This window comes from Hylobates moloch, unplaced genomic scaffold, assembly GCF_009828535.3.
Source record: "Hylobates moloch isolate HMO894 unplaced genomic scaffold, HMol_V3 SCAFFOLD_52, whole genome shotgun sequence".
Taxonomy (NCBI): Eukaryota; Metazoa; Chordata; class Mammalia; order Primates; family Hylobatidae; genus Hylobates; species Hylobates moloch.
In genome coordinates, this window is record NW_026652327.1 from 522,341 (window position 1) to 538,263 (window position 15,923).

General features: G+C 39.7%; 1 protein-coding gene across 1 annotated transcript in view; it reads left to right on the forward strand.

Annotated features, from left to right (window-relative positions):
* The window catches only part of LOC116463675 (calcium uniporter protein, mitochondrial), a 211,041-nt gene that overhangs the window by 171,389 nt on the left and 23,729 nt on the right, over nucleotides 1-15,923 (forward strand). The window contains exons 3-4 of the mRNA XM_032146882.2: nucleotides 10,735-10,905; nucleotides 12,011-12,115. Coding sequence (XP_032002773.1) covers nucleotides 10,735-10,905; nucleotides 12,011-12,115 — 276 coding nt within the window. The remainder of the gene's footprint in view (nucleotides 1-10,734; nucleotides 10,906-12,010; nucleotides 12,116-15,923) is intronic.

Sequence of the window (15,923 nt, forward strand, 5' to 3'; positions counted from 1 at the left end):
ATCCATGTCCCTACAAAGGACATGAACTCATCATTTTTTATGGCTGCATAGTATTCCAGATAGACTGGATTAAGAAAATGTGGCACATATACACCATGGCAATTAAATTTCAAGGTAAGTTTTGGAGGAGACATTCAAACCATAGCAGATACTTACAGGCAAGGATTATAGAGAGCCTTCTTGAAGGCTGGCTATCACAATACTAAATATTGTGTATTGAGATGTATGTTTGTGCATGCGTGTGTGTGTGTCTGCCTGTGCGTGTGTGTGTGTATAAATGGATGGAAATGGTAAACGCCAACTACCAACTTCAGGATAGTGGCTTCATTTGGAAAAAGATCACCCTGCTTTAGTGGAAAATTGAACTGGAGCAAGGCTGGAATGAAGGACTCCAATTACAATGTAGCTGATAGAAGAAAGAGATGGTGGTGGCCTGGAGTAAAATGGTGGTAGTGTAGAGAGTATCAGAGGGCTTAGAGCTGTTTAAAAAATAGAATGAAAGGACCGGGGTTGGTGGCTCACACCTGTAATCCCAGCACTTTGGGAGGCCAAGACGGGTGGATCACAAGGTCAGGCATTCGAGACCAGCCTGGCCAACATAGTGAAACCACGTCTCTACTAAAAATACAAAAAATTAGCCGGGCATGGTGGCAGGCACCTGTAATCCCAGCTACTCGGGAGGCTGAGGCAGGAGAAATGCTTGAGCCTGGGAGGTGGTGGTTGCCGTGAGCCGAGATTCCGCCACTGCACTGCACTCCAGCGTGGGTGATAGAGCAAGACTCAAAAAAAAAAAAAAAAAAAAAATTGAATGAAAGCACATGATGACTGATAAGATATGAGAAATGTCAGATTCTGGCTCTACGAATAGTCAAGGATGCCAGGTAATTTTCTGGCTTGGTCAAAAATAAAATAATGGTGGTGTTATTGGTTGAGATTATGGGTGGTTAGGGAAGATGGATTCACTTTTAGGACTTTTGAGTTTCAGTTATGGCTGTGGGAGACCCAATTTCTAGCAGACAATTGAATATAGGCTTGGGATATCATCAGCATTTACATGAGACTGTGGGAGGACGTGAGACTGCCTAGAGAGTATGTGAATTGAGAAGCACAGAGGCCTAGGACAAAGCACTTAGAAACTTTTAAGGGATGAATAGAGGAAGAATAGCTTATGAGGGGAAATTAGAAGGTCTAGACAGAAAGAAAAGCTAGAAGCATCATAGAAGCCGGTGGGGAAACTTTTTACAAAGGGAGGGAGTCGTTAACATCATTAGATGCTGCTAAAAAAGCAAGTTAAGAGCTAAAATTTCTACTGAATTTAGCAACCTAATGTCATGTGTGACCTAGAAGAGGATTTCTTAGTCAAATGATGAGATCCAAATTGGATTGAATTGTGACCTTAGCAGTATTACCTTTTTCTTTTTTTCTTTTTTTTTTTTTTAAGACAGAGTTTTGCTCTTGTTGCCCAGGCTGGAGTGCAGTGGCACGATCTCAGCTCACTGCACCCTCCGCCTCCTGGGTTCAAGTAATTCTTCTGCCTTGGGTGCCTGAGTAGCTAGGATTACAGGTGTCTGCCACTACACCTGGCTAATTTTTTATATTTTTAGTAGAGATGGAGTTTCACCATGTTGGCCAGACTGGTCTCGAACTCCTGACCTCAGGTGATCCACCCGCCTCGGCCTCCCAAAGTGCTAGGATTACAGGCATGAGCCACCGTGCTTGGCTGAGGAATATTATCTAACGTTACTAGACTCTATTATTCTTAGCTGCAAAAGAAGGATGTTAGTTTGCATGATCTCTCTGGCCTTCCAACACTGAAATTCTATGATTATATCTCACACTTACGATGCAGAATATTACAGAAAATGGGGAGGAAATCGACAATGTTAAGATCATAAGCCCCTGAAATCATCCATCATATATAGTTCTACTTCAAGTAGCTTTGCAGAAAAACCCCAACATGTGCTTCCTTGTGTACCAGTTCCCTTTCATAATAAGCCCTCAAGATATATACAGGTGATATATTTTAGTGGAGATTTTACTCATTATTTTGAACACCAGCCAAACTTCATACTATATATTTTACAAGCATTTAAAAAATATTTTACAAAATAATAAACATTTGTATTTTACGACTTTTTTCAACTCCTGATGCCTCAAAGCCATTTTTAAAATATGTATTCCTTCTTCAAATGCAATTGTTTGTAGTTCCTGCACTACTCTTCTGAGTCCGCACAATTCCACAGCTTTTTGTTTTTATGCCTAAATCTGTTATCATGTTCTAGCTCTAAGTATTCATGTTGAATGCGCCACAATTTCTAGGCTTTTTTTGAAGCACACTGCTCTGGAACATACTTATATTATTTCTTATTTTATTCATATGGAAATCAAAACAAAAGATAAAAAAAATCCAACCAAACAGCCACTTGATGCAATTTATACTTTAAAAGAATATTTTGTCTCTAGATAATAGTAGCTGACAACTGTCATTAGCTTATGAATACCCATTGTGACTTCACTACAGCCACCTGTTTATTGTTTATATTGTGAAACTTGAGGAACCTTGGCAATTGTTATTCCTGAGTTGCAAACTAAGAAATCTAACGTTGACATTACAATCTACTGTGTAGGAAAGAAGCAGGCCTTGGGATTTCAAAAGCAGTATAATAAAGGCTTGTCAGCTCTGAATTGCATTATTCCTTGTAGAGTTTCTCAAAAGCTTTCTTATTTCATTCCCTTGAAAAAAGCATCATGCTCTTTAAAGGAAGAAGTTAAATTGGGTATGAAAGACCTCCATATTCTCTGTTGACTTTGTCTCAGTTATTTTAAAACAGTAACCCCTAAGCATTTACCTGTGAAACTGATGTTTTAGTGCATTTGTAACTGCCCAACAGCTTCTCTGTGCCCACTGCCTAGATAGAACCAATTTGTCAAGAGAGGAGAATTGCAATAGAGAAAGAGTTTAATTCACACAGAGCTGGCTGAACAGGAGACTGGAGTTTTATTACTCAAATTAGTCTCCCCAAATTGGAGGCCAGGATTCTTCAAGGATAGTTTGGTGGGCAGGGGGCTAAGGGAATGAGTGCTGCTGATTGGTTGTGGATACAGTCATAGGGGTGTGGAAAATGGTCCTCATGTGCTGAGTCCTCTTCTGGGTGGGGGCCACAGGAGCCTGAAAGGACATCTCAAAAGGCTAATCTTAGGTTCTACAACAGTGATGTTATCTGCATGAGTGGGAGTGGGGAAGTTGCAAATCTTGTGACCTCTGGAATAATGGCTTGGTAATCCCTTCCACTTATATCTTAGCAGAATTCAGCCTCCTCCCATCTTCCTAACCTGTTGCTCTTTCGTTAGTTTTGTGAAGGCAGTTTATTTTGGGGGAAGGCGTATTATTTAAACTAAAAACTAAATTTCTCCCAAAGCTAGCTAGGCCCAAGCCCAGGAATGACCAAGGGCAGTTTGGAGGTTAAAGGAAATATGGAGTTGGTTAGATTAGGTGTCTTTCACTGTCATAATTTTCTCACTTTTATAATTTTTGCAAAGACAGTTTCAAGATCCCCCAAATATATTTCAGACTCACAGATTCTATCTTGTATTTAAATTCAGCTCTCTCTACTTCTTGATCTGTGGTTACTCTTTTTCACATACAGAAAGGGGATAATTGGATAATTTAATCACTAATCTTAATGACTTCATCATCATTACTGCCTATAGAAAAGATAGAAATATTCTCACGTTAGTGGTTCTGACTTCCGGAAACAGTAGATTAATTGTTAAGGATTATTTTAGAACAAGAAGGAATATGACAAATTTTAAAAATATCTTTAGGTATTGCAAACTTTAGATAGTACATACTATATATTCAATTCAAATTACTATTTTGACTTCTTCTTCCTTAGGAAACAGACTATTCCTTTGGAAGGAAAAAGGCAATAAGGATTCTGATTTTGCCTTTTAGTTTTTATGTAAAAATTCAAATCGTACATCCATGAAGTATTAACTGCTATGGGAATTACTATCCTGCTATAAACAACTAGAACACCAGACAAAATATCTGAAACAACTGTTTTCAGATACTGGACAACAGGCACATGGGACTGTGATGCCTGAGATAAGAGGAACAAATGAGTTGAACCCTGCATTGGTTGAGTTTACAGCCTGAGGCAGCCTCTAAACTGCATCACAGAGAGGGGAAACAGAGCTTGGCCATCTAGTTAAGATGAAGAAACAGAGATCAGAGTTTGTAAATCCCAAGGCAACTAGAATTTATGAGACAGAGATTTACAGAGGAAGGAGCTATGAAGAGAAAGAGGAGTCTCGGAAATCTGCATAGGCATCCTGTGAGGCTTTGGCTGAATTCTAAACCACAAGACCAGCTTAGAACAACTTCCTAGAAAATAACTATTGCCAGTAATATAAAATGAATAATTTTGCTTCCCTCTAGCCACAGTAGAGAGATACACTTGAACACATGAACATTTGGTAGACATTCTCAGAAGAACCATATCTTAGAAGTAGGGACAAATTGGTCCTAGAATAAAGATTCTCTAGATCTGTCCTAAAAGAATTTTTTGAAGTCTTGAAAGGGCCAAACTAACATGCAAGTATTTTAACTGTACAAGATCCAGCACTCAACAATGTAAAATTAAAAATTTCTAACCACCGATCAAAAATTATTAGGCATATGAAGAAGCAAAAAATAAGCCTTCCAAAAATTCAGTCAATGAACAGACCTAGAAATGTCAGAGATAATGGAATAAACAGCCAAGAATGTTAAAATAGCTGTCATAAATATGATCCTTATGCTCATAGAGAAAAGGAAAAGTGTAAGTATAATGTGAAAAGAAATGGAAGATATAAAAACAAATGCAACTTCTAGAGGTGAAAAATATGTCTGAAATGAAAACACCATATAGATGGAATTACCAGGAAATTAGACACTGCAGAAGAAAAAAAATCCGTGATGTTAAAGTATATTGCAATTAAAACTATCCAAAATGAAGCTGAGAGGGGGAAAAAAAGCCCCTGAAATGTATGAAGAAAGCCTCAGTGACCTGTGAGACAATATCACATGGCCTAACATAAGTGTAATTGGAATCCCAGAAGGGTAGGAGACAGAAAAAAAGAATAGTTGAATAAAGGTCAAAAGTTTTCCAAATTTGAGGAAAGCCAGATCTAAAAAATCTAACAACTCCCAACCATTCATAAAGAAAAGCAAAGCACATCACAGTCAAATTGTTGAAAACCAATGATAAAAGGAAAATGTTGAAAAGCAGGCAGAGGGCTGGGCATGGTGGCTTACACCTGTGAGCCCAGCATTTTGGGAAGCTGAGGCAGGGGGATTGCTTGAGACCAGCCTGGGCAACATAGTGAGACCCTGTCTCTACAAAAATTAAAATTAAAAATTAAAATTAAAAAAATTAGCTGGCCCAGCACTTTGGGAGGCTGAGGCAGGTGGATCCCCTGAGGTCAGGAGTTCGAGACCAGCCTGGCCAACGTGGTGAAACCCTATCTCTACTAAAAATACAAAAATTTGCTGAGTGTGATGTTGTGTACCTGTAATCCCAGCTATTGGGGAGGCTGAGGCAGAAGAATCGCTTGAACACGGGAGGTGAAGGCTACAGTGAGCCAAGATCACACCACTGCACTCCAGCCTGGGTGACAGAGCGCGACTCTGTCTCAAAAATAAAATAAAAAAAATTAGCTGGGCATGGTGGCACATGCCTGTAGTCCCAGCTACTTTGGAGGCTGAGGCGGGAGTATCCAGTGAGCCCAGTAGTTTGAGACTGAGTGAGCTATGATGGTGCCACTGAACTCCAGCCTGGGCAACGGAATGAGACCCTGTCTTTATTAAAAAGTAAAAGTTTTAAAAAGGCAGACAGAGAAAAAAAGACATAGAGGAACAAAGATAAGAATATACACAAACTCTTATCATATACTATGCAAAACAAAATTTCTTTAAAAGATAATCAAAAGGTAAACCACACAAAAATAATGTGCAGTTTATAATATACGTAGAAAAACATGTGAGAACAATACCATGAAGAATGCAAGCGGGGAAATGGACGTATTTGTTGTAAGGTCCTCTAAACTATACCTAAAGTGATATTATATTATTTGAAGACTGACCGTGATATGGTAAAGATGTATAACATAGAGCAGAATTCAGCAAACTATGACCTTCAGCAGTGCTCCTCAACCTTTTTGGCACCAGGGACCAGTTTCATGCAAGACGCTTTTTCGATGGTACCAGTCTGTAGCCTAGGGGTTGGCAACCCCCTGACCTACAGGCCAAAGCCAGCCTATTGCTTATTATAAATAAAGTTTGTTGGAACACAGCCATGCCTATTTGTTTACATATTGCCTGTGGCTGCTTTTGCACCACAGTAACAGAGTTTATAGTTATAACCGAGATCTTATGACCCACAGAGTCTAAAATATTTAATACCTCAGCCTTTACAGAAAAAAGTTTAGCAATACTTGCTCTAGAGTAATGCTTAAAAAAAATAAAATAAGGGCCAGGCGTGGTGGCTAACCCCTGTAATCCCAGCACTTTGGGAGGCCAAGGCGGGCAGATCATTTGAGGTCAGGAGTTTGAGACCAGCCTGGCCAACATAGTGAAACCCTGTCTCTACTAAAGAAAAATTAGTATGGGTGTGGTGATGGGTACCTGTAGTCCCAGCTACCCAGGAAGTAGAGGCAGGAGAATGGCTAGAACTCAGGAGGTGGAGGTTGCAGTGAGCCAAGATCACACTACTACACTCCAGCCTGGGCAACAGAGCAAGACCCTATCTCAAAAAAAATAAAAATAAATAAAATAAGGTATATTTAGTAAGTCAATAGCAGAGATTAGCCTGGACATTGTGGCTCAATCCTGTAATCCCAGCACTTTGGGATGCTGAGGTGTGAGAATTGCTTGAGTCCAGGAGTTCAAGGTCAGCCTGGGCAACATAGCGAGACCCTGTCTCTACCCCCACCAAAAAAAAAATTATCCAGGCATAGTTACATATGCCTATAGCCACTCAGGAACCTGAGGTAGGAGGATCACTTGAGCCCAGGAGATCAAGGCTGCAGTGAGCTGTGATCACACCACTGTACTCCAGGCTGGGAGACAGATTAGGACCATGTCTCCAAAAAATAAAAGTGAAAAAAAAATAGAGATTAAATTGTAATAAATAGTGATTAAATGAAAAAATCCTTTTTAAAGAGATTAAAAGATAGTAAATCTAAAAAATGGCAAGAATAGAGGAAAAGTAGAAGAAAGAACAGTAGGGTCAAATAGAAAATAAGTAGTAAGATGGTAGACTTATACTCAGCCACACTTAAATTACATTAAATGCAAATAATATACATACTTTAATTAAAAGGCAGAGATTGTTAGATTGGATAAAATAGCAAGACCCAACTATAAGCTTTCTACAGGAAACTCACTTTAAATAAAACATGGATAAGGTAAAAGGATAGGGAAAGATACACTATGAAAACATGTCACACAAAGGCTTGTATGCAAATAATCATAAAAGCTTTATTCATAGTAGCCAAAACCTGGAAACAAGCCAGATGTTCATCAACAAGATAAACAAGTTGTGGTGTGTCTATGCAATGACACCCTTCTCAGTAATACAAATGAATGACTACTAATGAACTAGTTAATTAATGAACTACTAATAACAACATAGGTGAATCTCATAATCATGCCAAGAGAAAGAAGCCAAATACAAAAGGGACCATAGCGTGATTTTATTTATATAAAAATCTGTAAAAACCTAATATAATCTGTGGTGACAAAAATCAGATCAATGGTTACCCAGGGATTAACTGGGATGGGGATCAGAGAATTTGGGGGAATCATAGAAATGTTCTTTATTTTGATTCTTATGTAAAAACTCATCAGATTTCCATTTTAAGTAAGAATGTATTTTGTTATTTATAAACTATGTCTCAATTAGGGTTATTTCTTGAAAATTCAAATCATGAAAGATTTTAGTGTGAAGATTTTGTAGGTAATGTAGGCCTTATAAATTACTAGAATAGACAAGGAAATAAGATGTAAATGTCTACAACTACAACTGTGGAAAGCTTGATGCATTTTGGATTTCCAAAACATTAATCTTAACACACATTTGCTATAAACTCTTCGATTAGTAGGGATATAAATCCTTAGAAGCATAACAGAATGTAATTTTTGACTCTTATTTTATTTTTAAAAATTGTTTTTAGAAGCCAGGCACAGTGGCTCATGCCTTTAGTCCCAGCACTTTGGGTGTCCAAGGCGGGTCACTGCTCAAGCTCAGGAGTTCAAGACCAGCCTGGGCAACATGGTGAAACCCTGTCTCTACAAAACAAAAAACAAAACAAAAAAAAAAAAATAGCCTGGCATGGTGGTGCACGCCTATAGTCCCAGCAACTTGGGAGGCTGAGGCAGGAGAATCGCTTGAGCTTGGGAGCTCAAGTCTGCAGTGAGCTATGATCGTGCCACTGCACTCCTGGGTGATAGAGCAAGACCCTGTCTCAAAAAAAAAAAAAAAAAAAAAGGTTTTAGACCTGGGGTCCCACTCGGTTGCTCAGGCTGGAGTGCAGTGGCACAATCATAGCTCACTAGAGATTCAAACTCCTTGGCTCAAGCAATCCTCCTGCCTCAGCCTCCTGAGTAGCTGGTACTACAGACACATGTCGCCACATCTGGTCAACTTTTGATTCTTCAAAGAAGCTAGTAAGGAAACATTATCATTTATGTATCATGTAATATGCTAAGTGTTCTAAATTATTTATGTATTTCACTCATTTCTCACAACAGCTCTGTGAGTTAGGGATTAAACCCCCTTGTTTTTTTTCGGACAGAGTCTCACTCTGTTGCCAGGCTGGAATACAGTGTCGCAGTCTTGGCTCACTGCAGCCTCCACCTCCTGGATTGAAGTGATTCTCCTGCCTCAGCCTCCCGAGTAACTGGGACTACAAGCGTGCACCACCACGCCCAGCTAATTTTTTTATTTTTAGTAGAGACAGGGTTTCACCACATTGGCCAAGATGGTCTCAATCTCTTGACCTCATGATCTTCCCACCTCGGCCTCCCAAAGTGCTGGGATTACAGGCATGAGCCACCATGCCTGGCCAAAGCCCATTTTATATATGAAAAAAGTGAGGGTCAGAGAAGTTATATAATATGCCCAAAATTACAGAGCCAAGATTCAGTCCCATATTTGACTCCAAAGCCTGTTTTCTTTCCTCAGTGCTAACATCATCTTTAAATGCTTAGTTGCTTATGTAAAAATTTTTTTATTTTAAAAATGCATTTTTTAAAAAATGTGTTTGAAAATTATTATGAAAGAGGGTTATTTTGATAGTTGTTCTACTGGGACCCTACAAATCAAGAATACTGAGGGAGAAAATAAGGAAATAGGCATTCTATGCTATACTTTTGTAGAAGATCCCTTCAATTAATAGTTCATAATAAATTTTCCCTTCATAACATTTTGTTATAAAATCTTAAACTCTGAGTTTTGGTTCTGTCTAGCCAAGCTCATGAAGACATTCAAGAGAACATGAATTGTTTTTGATAGAATGCTAACTTATGACAACTGAAGAATGGCTAGGTTCATAAATTTGGAAAGGAGACCTATATTTCTCATAAAGGTTGCAGGCTGCAGGGTGGCCATTCTGACAGGCTGTGACAGAAGCCAAAAACAGACACTTTGAGGAAGAGGCAAAAAGAACAGGAATGCATGCTGAGCAGGGTGGCCAAATATACATACTCAGTACGCTATAGGAGAGGCCATGCGTGTTTATGAAAGGAGAAATGTGTGTATGCACAACTGAGCTTCATGCCCCTTCATGGGTCCTGTGTACAAAAAATGACTGCGTCAGCATAATCTGAGGGTGGAGTTTTCAGCTCTCTGGCATCAAAAGATGAAGCAGAGGGTGTGAAAACCCTCACTGCACATTCTCAGTAGACTGGCCAGAACCACTCCACGGTTGGTGGCCTCTTGTCAGGCAAAAAAGAGGGGCAGTGTTGGTCAGTTAATTGGTTGATACCAGTGGTGGAGTCTTTTGAAAGGGCTAGTTTCTCTTAAGCCCTTAGGAAAGAATGCCTAATGGTGGCTAGCAAGGAAGGGGTATAATGAATTGTGTCTGACCTCCCATCCTGTCATGGCTGAGAACTTAGCTTTAAAGGTTTACCCTGGGGTCCCCTTGGCCAAGAGGGGGTCCATTCAGTCAGTTGAGGGGCTTAGGATTTCACTTTTGTTTCTCACTTATCAGCTTGGATATAATACTGTACTATATATACATGAATTGACTGTTTTGGAGTAAGAGTCTCACTTATTAGTGTACTTCTTGAAAGCTCTGGATCCCGAGAGCCACGTCCTACAGGCTATGAAGTCTGGCCCAGCAATCTCTGACTGCTTAATAAAATCTTGCTAAATGGAACCAGGGCTTGTATTCACCAATATCTAGAACTTCACCTGATATCCTTGAGAAAGCCTTTCCTTGACCCACTCAGAAGACAGTTCCTTGCCTGTTTTTTCATATCTGTAAAATGAGCTATGTGATCCATTTGATCTTTTATAAGCCAGTTCCCAGAATAACCTTCAACTAATGCTAAAGGGCATGTACTTAAACCTTCTTTGAAAACATTTTAAATCACACTAATAATAGACCCCCATGCAAGAATAGTAATAATATGACTTTAACTTACATTGAAATCCAATTATCATATGTTTGTGGGTCTTTTTCATTCAGATGTTACAGTGGTTTATCAAAATGGGTTACCTGTGATATCTGTGAGGCTACCATCCCGGCGTGAACGCTGTCAGTTCACACTCAAGCCTATCTCTGACTCTGTTGGTGTGTTTTTACGACAACTGCAAGAAGAGGATCGGGGAATTGACAGAGTTGCTATCTATTCACCAGGTATAGTCACCATCATTATTAATTACCATCTACCCCTCATTTCACCCCACAGCATTTCTAGACACATACATACATACCACACATGTAGCTACAAAAGAACCCTATACTGTTAACTTCAGAAAACTTTTTTCTTTTGCTTAGCACTTACCAGGAGAGGAAGTGATTTCTCTCCCAGTGGTACTCAGAATATAATTGATCGGTTTTAGCAAATGTGTATGCACAGGGAATCTCATTCAAAAGCAGCTCACATATAATGCCATGAGCAAGGATGAACAATCAATCACATTTTATATTATTGAGACTTTTTATCATTACTTTAGGTGTAGAATAAATACTTCCAGTAGTTAAACCCTCATCTCTGGAAAGAAAAGTTTGCCAAAATAAAGAAGTATATGATTTGAAAAGAATATAAAATAAGGCACTAAAAATTACCATTTTATATATTTCATTTATTTATTTTTTAATCTTTTTAAGTTTTTTTTCCCATTTTTAAGTTTTTTCCCATTGTTTTTTCCTCATTTTTACTTTAAAATTTTTCAAATCTACAGAAAACTTGAAAGGTTAGTACAATAAATGCCCATTTACCCTTCACCTGGATTCACCAGTTAACAATTACCACATTTCTACTCATCTGGCAATATAATTAGTAGACCAGCTGGTGGATGTATAATACTTTGCTAACCCCAGCATCTGTCTCTACTGAATTATTGGCAACTAATCAGTGACTATACTGAAAAGTACCATATGTCAGAAAATACTGTTTTTTTTCTTTTGACTCAACCAGCTTCCATTATAGACAATGTTAAGTCCATACAGCTCTCCCAGTGATCCTAGATTTCCAATGTACACCTCTAGAACTATGACCATTAATTATTTCACTTGCTGATATAGTTCACAGGAAAAGCTGTTGTTAAATCTTCACAAACTTGAGTCCTAAAAACAGAGCTTCAACCTAAACTTTGTTTGCATAGGAAATGAGGCAAAAAGTTAACTGAAATTTTAAAAGGAAGAGGTAATTTTTAAAAACGATTTTGAAGATTGAATTTTCCTGACCATTCTTGAATAATTATGGACCTATTACAAGTTTCATTTGAAATTTTCACAGATGGTGTTCGCGTTGCTGCTTCAACAGGAATAGACCTCCTCCTCCTTGATGACTTTAAGCTGGTCATTAATGACTTAACATATCACGTACGACCACCAAAAAGAGGTAAAATAGTAACCTTGGTAAGGTCACAGAAATGTGGGAAAGGCTTTTGGAAATAACTTTATTTTTTTTCCTTGGGTAACCTTAAGAAACAGACAGTATTCAAAGAACGCTGAAAGTTTTACATACAGATAGACACTATTTCAGTTGAAGAGCTCATTGTACTTGGTACTTGGCTAGTACATCGACTAAAATCACTTCGATTCTGCCTAGATTCCAGAATGCTTTATTATCTGACATTGTCACTCTGTTTCACATAAATGAATGTCCAACATAACTGAAGCCCCTTCCCTTCATAAAGGCCAAAAGTTGTACTACTTTAATAACATTACAGGAGATATCTTTTTAAAATAAGCTATAGGCTTCTCTGTTCTCTTAAGCATTGTAATAAGTATTGAGCTTTTTTTATGGCTCAAGGTCAGCAATATGAAAGTCAATTATTGTACAATAATAATAGTTCTTAGGAACTTCTGACATGACTTTTTGTTGTTGTTGTTTTTTGTTTTTTTGAGACAAGGTCTCACCCTGTCACCCAGGATGGAGTGCAGTGGCATAATCACAGCTCACTGCAGCCTCGACCTCAAATTATCCTCCCAAGCAGCTGGAGTAGCTTGGACTACAGGCATGTGCCACCATGCCTGGATAATTTTTTTTCTTTTTGTAGAGATGAAGTCTCACTATGTCGCCCAGGCTGGTCTTGAACTTCTGGGCTCAAGCACTCCTCCCTCTCTGGCCTCCCAGAGTGTTGGGATTACAGGCGTGAACCACTGTTCCCAGCCTGTATATGCTTTTATGGGAAAAGGAAAGGTGCTCGCCTCAGACACAAATTGTAAGAGGTCACCAAAAAACTCAGTAATCAAGATAAAGAATTGTCGGGTTTTTTTGTTTGGGTTTTTTTTTTAAGAGTCTCACTCTGTCACCCAGGCTGGAGTACAGTGGCATGACACTGGCTTACTGCAGCCTCCACTTCCCAGGTTCAAGCCAGATACAGGTTTCACCATATTGGTCAGGCTGGCCTCGAACTCTTGACCTCAGGTGATCCATACACCTTGGCCTCCTAAAGTGCTGTGATTACAGGCATGAGCCACTATTCCCAGCTGCCAGGCTAATTTTTCTTTTTTTTTTTTTTTTTTTTAGTAGAGATGGGGTTTCACCATGTTGGCCAGAATGGTCTTGAACTCCTGACCTCAAGTTATCCACCTGCCTCAGCCTCCCAAAGTGCTGAGATTATAGCCATGAGTCACCGCACCCAGCAAGATAAATAGTATTTTTATGTACTATTTTAAAAAACCAGAGTTAATGCAAAAAATGCATGATGAACAAAATTTTAAATAAAGACAGAGTCAGTATTGCTAATATTTCTTTTCATCCTGGCCTCTGCTATGGCTCTGCACAGTGCAATGCTAAGTAGCCCTCTAAAATAGCATTTTGAGTTGTGTCTTTTTTTTTTTTTTTTCTTTGAGACTGAGTCTTGCTCTGTCACCCAGGCTAGAGTGCAGTGGCACAATCTCGGCTCACTGAAAGTTCCGCCTCCCGGATTCACGCCATTCTCCTGCCTCAGCCTCCCGAGTAGCTGGGACTACAGGCGCCTGCCACCACACCTGGCTAATTTTTTGTATTTTTAGTAGAGATAGGGTTTCACCGTGTTAGCCAGGATGGTCCCGATCTCCTGACCTTGTGATCCGCCCGCCACGGCCTCCCAAAGTGCTGGGATTACAGGCGTGAGCCACCGCGACCGGCCGAGTTGTGTCTTTTTTGGTCCTGTTTCTCTATTTACCCTTGATATTTATTGTAACTCACTGCTGTTGTTAATGCCCCTTCCACCACTCCTTCCACCAGCCCCATAGGACAGCAGTTCCCAACCTTTTTGGCACCAGGGACCAGTTTTGTTAAAGATAATTTTTCCACTGACAGTGGGGGCGGGGGCAGAGGCGGTGGTTTTGGAATGAAACTGTTTCACCTCAGATCCTCAGGCATCACTTAGATTCTCATAAGAAGCGCACAACCTAGATCCCTCACATGCACAATTTACAATAGGGTTTGTGCTCTATGAGATCTAATGCTGCTGCTGATCTGACAGGAGGTGGAGCTCAGGCAGTAATGCTCACTCACTGGCCTCCTCCTGTGCAGCCTGGTTCCTAATAGGCCACTGACCAGTACTGGTTTGCACCCCAGGGGTGGGGGACCGCTGCTGTAGGACATTCCTTCTTTTCAATCCTGCTTTTAAGAATTGGGTTTAGGCCTGGCAAGGTGGCTCACACCTGTAATCCCAGCACTTTAGGAAGCTGAGGCAGGAGGATTGCTTAAGACCAGGAGTTTGGGACCAGCCTGGGCAACACAGTAGCAACCAGCCTGGGCAACACATCTTTTAAAAAAAAAAAAAAAAAAGAAAAAGAAAAAGAAAGAATTGGGTGTAACATAGAAAAGTTCTGAGTGAAACCCTGTTATTAAATTCCTCTGTAATCTGGTCCACATCTACCTTTTAAAATGTTTTCTTTCCCTCCTGCATGTTGCCTACTTTTTCTCCACTGTGTATTCCTTCGTGGTTTCCTGAACTATGCCCCGTTCTTTTCCATCTCACTGTTTGCTCACGTTCCTCTGCCGAAGATGCCTTTCTTTCTAACCCCTGTTTTCTCAAGTCAAACTTGTCAGTATTGACTCTTCCAGTAAACCTTTAATGATCATACTCTTTCTGTCTCTGACCCCTGACCAACCAAAAATGATTAATCTCTTCTCTGAATTTTGCTTCGTCCTTTTCTTTGATGCTGTGAGGGAAGGCACTGTGATTTTGTATTCCCCATTGATTCCTTCTACATTGAGTGAATTAAATGTGTTCTCTGGGTAGCATTTTGATTGTGCAGAGGCCATATTCACTTTCTTTAAGCTAAATGAGAGGGAGCTAGCTGGGAGAAAGTATATAAAAGTGTCCTTAAATAGTAAGAATGGAAAGATATTCTTTAAATACAGTTGACTGTTGAACAAAGCAGGTTTGAAAAACCTTGCAAACGAACCACATAACCTAGAAATATCTAAAAAATTAAGAAAAGTTAAGTATGTCATGAATGCATGAAATATGTGTAGACACAAGTCTATCTTATTTATTTTATTTTATTTTATTTTTGAGACAGTCTCTCTCTGTCCCCCAGGCTGGAGTGCAGCAGTGCAATCTCAGTTCACTGCAACCTCTGCCTCCCGAGTTCAAATTATCCTCCTCCCTCAGCCTCCCTGTAACTGGGATTACAGGCACGTGCCACCATGCCTGGCTAATTTTTGTATTTTTAGTAGAGATGGGGTTTCACCATGTTGGCCAGGCAGGTCTTGAACTCCTGACCTCAGGTGATCCACCCACCTCGGCCTCCCAAAGTGCTGGGATTACAGGCATGAACCACCACACCCTTCCTATTTTTTATCGTTTACTACCATAAAATATATACATATCTATTATAAAAAGTTAAAAATTATCAAAACTTATGCACACATAGACCATGCATGATGCCATTTGCAGTTGACAGAAATGTAAACAAATGTAAAGATGCAGTATTAAATAATATCTGCATAAAATTGACTCTAGTACATAGTATACTACTCTAGTAATTTCTTTTTTTTTTTTTTCGAGACGGAGTCTCGCTCTGTCGCCCAGGCTGGAGTGCAGTGGCGCAATCTCGGCTCACTGCAAGCTCCGCCTCCCGGGTTCACGCCATTCTTCTGCCTCAGCCTCTCCGAGTAGCTGGGACTATAGGCGCCCGCCACCACGCCCGGCTAATTTTTTGTATTTTTAGTAGAGACGGGGTTTCACCGTGGTCTCGATCTC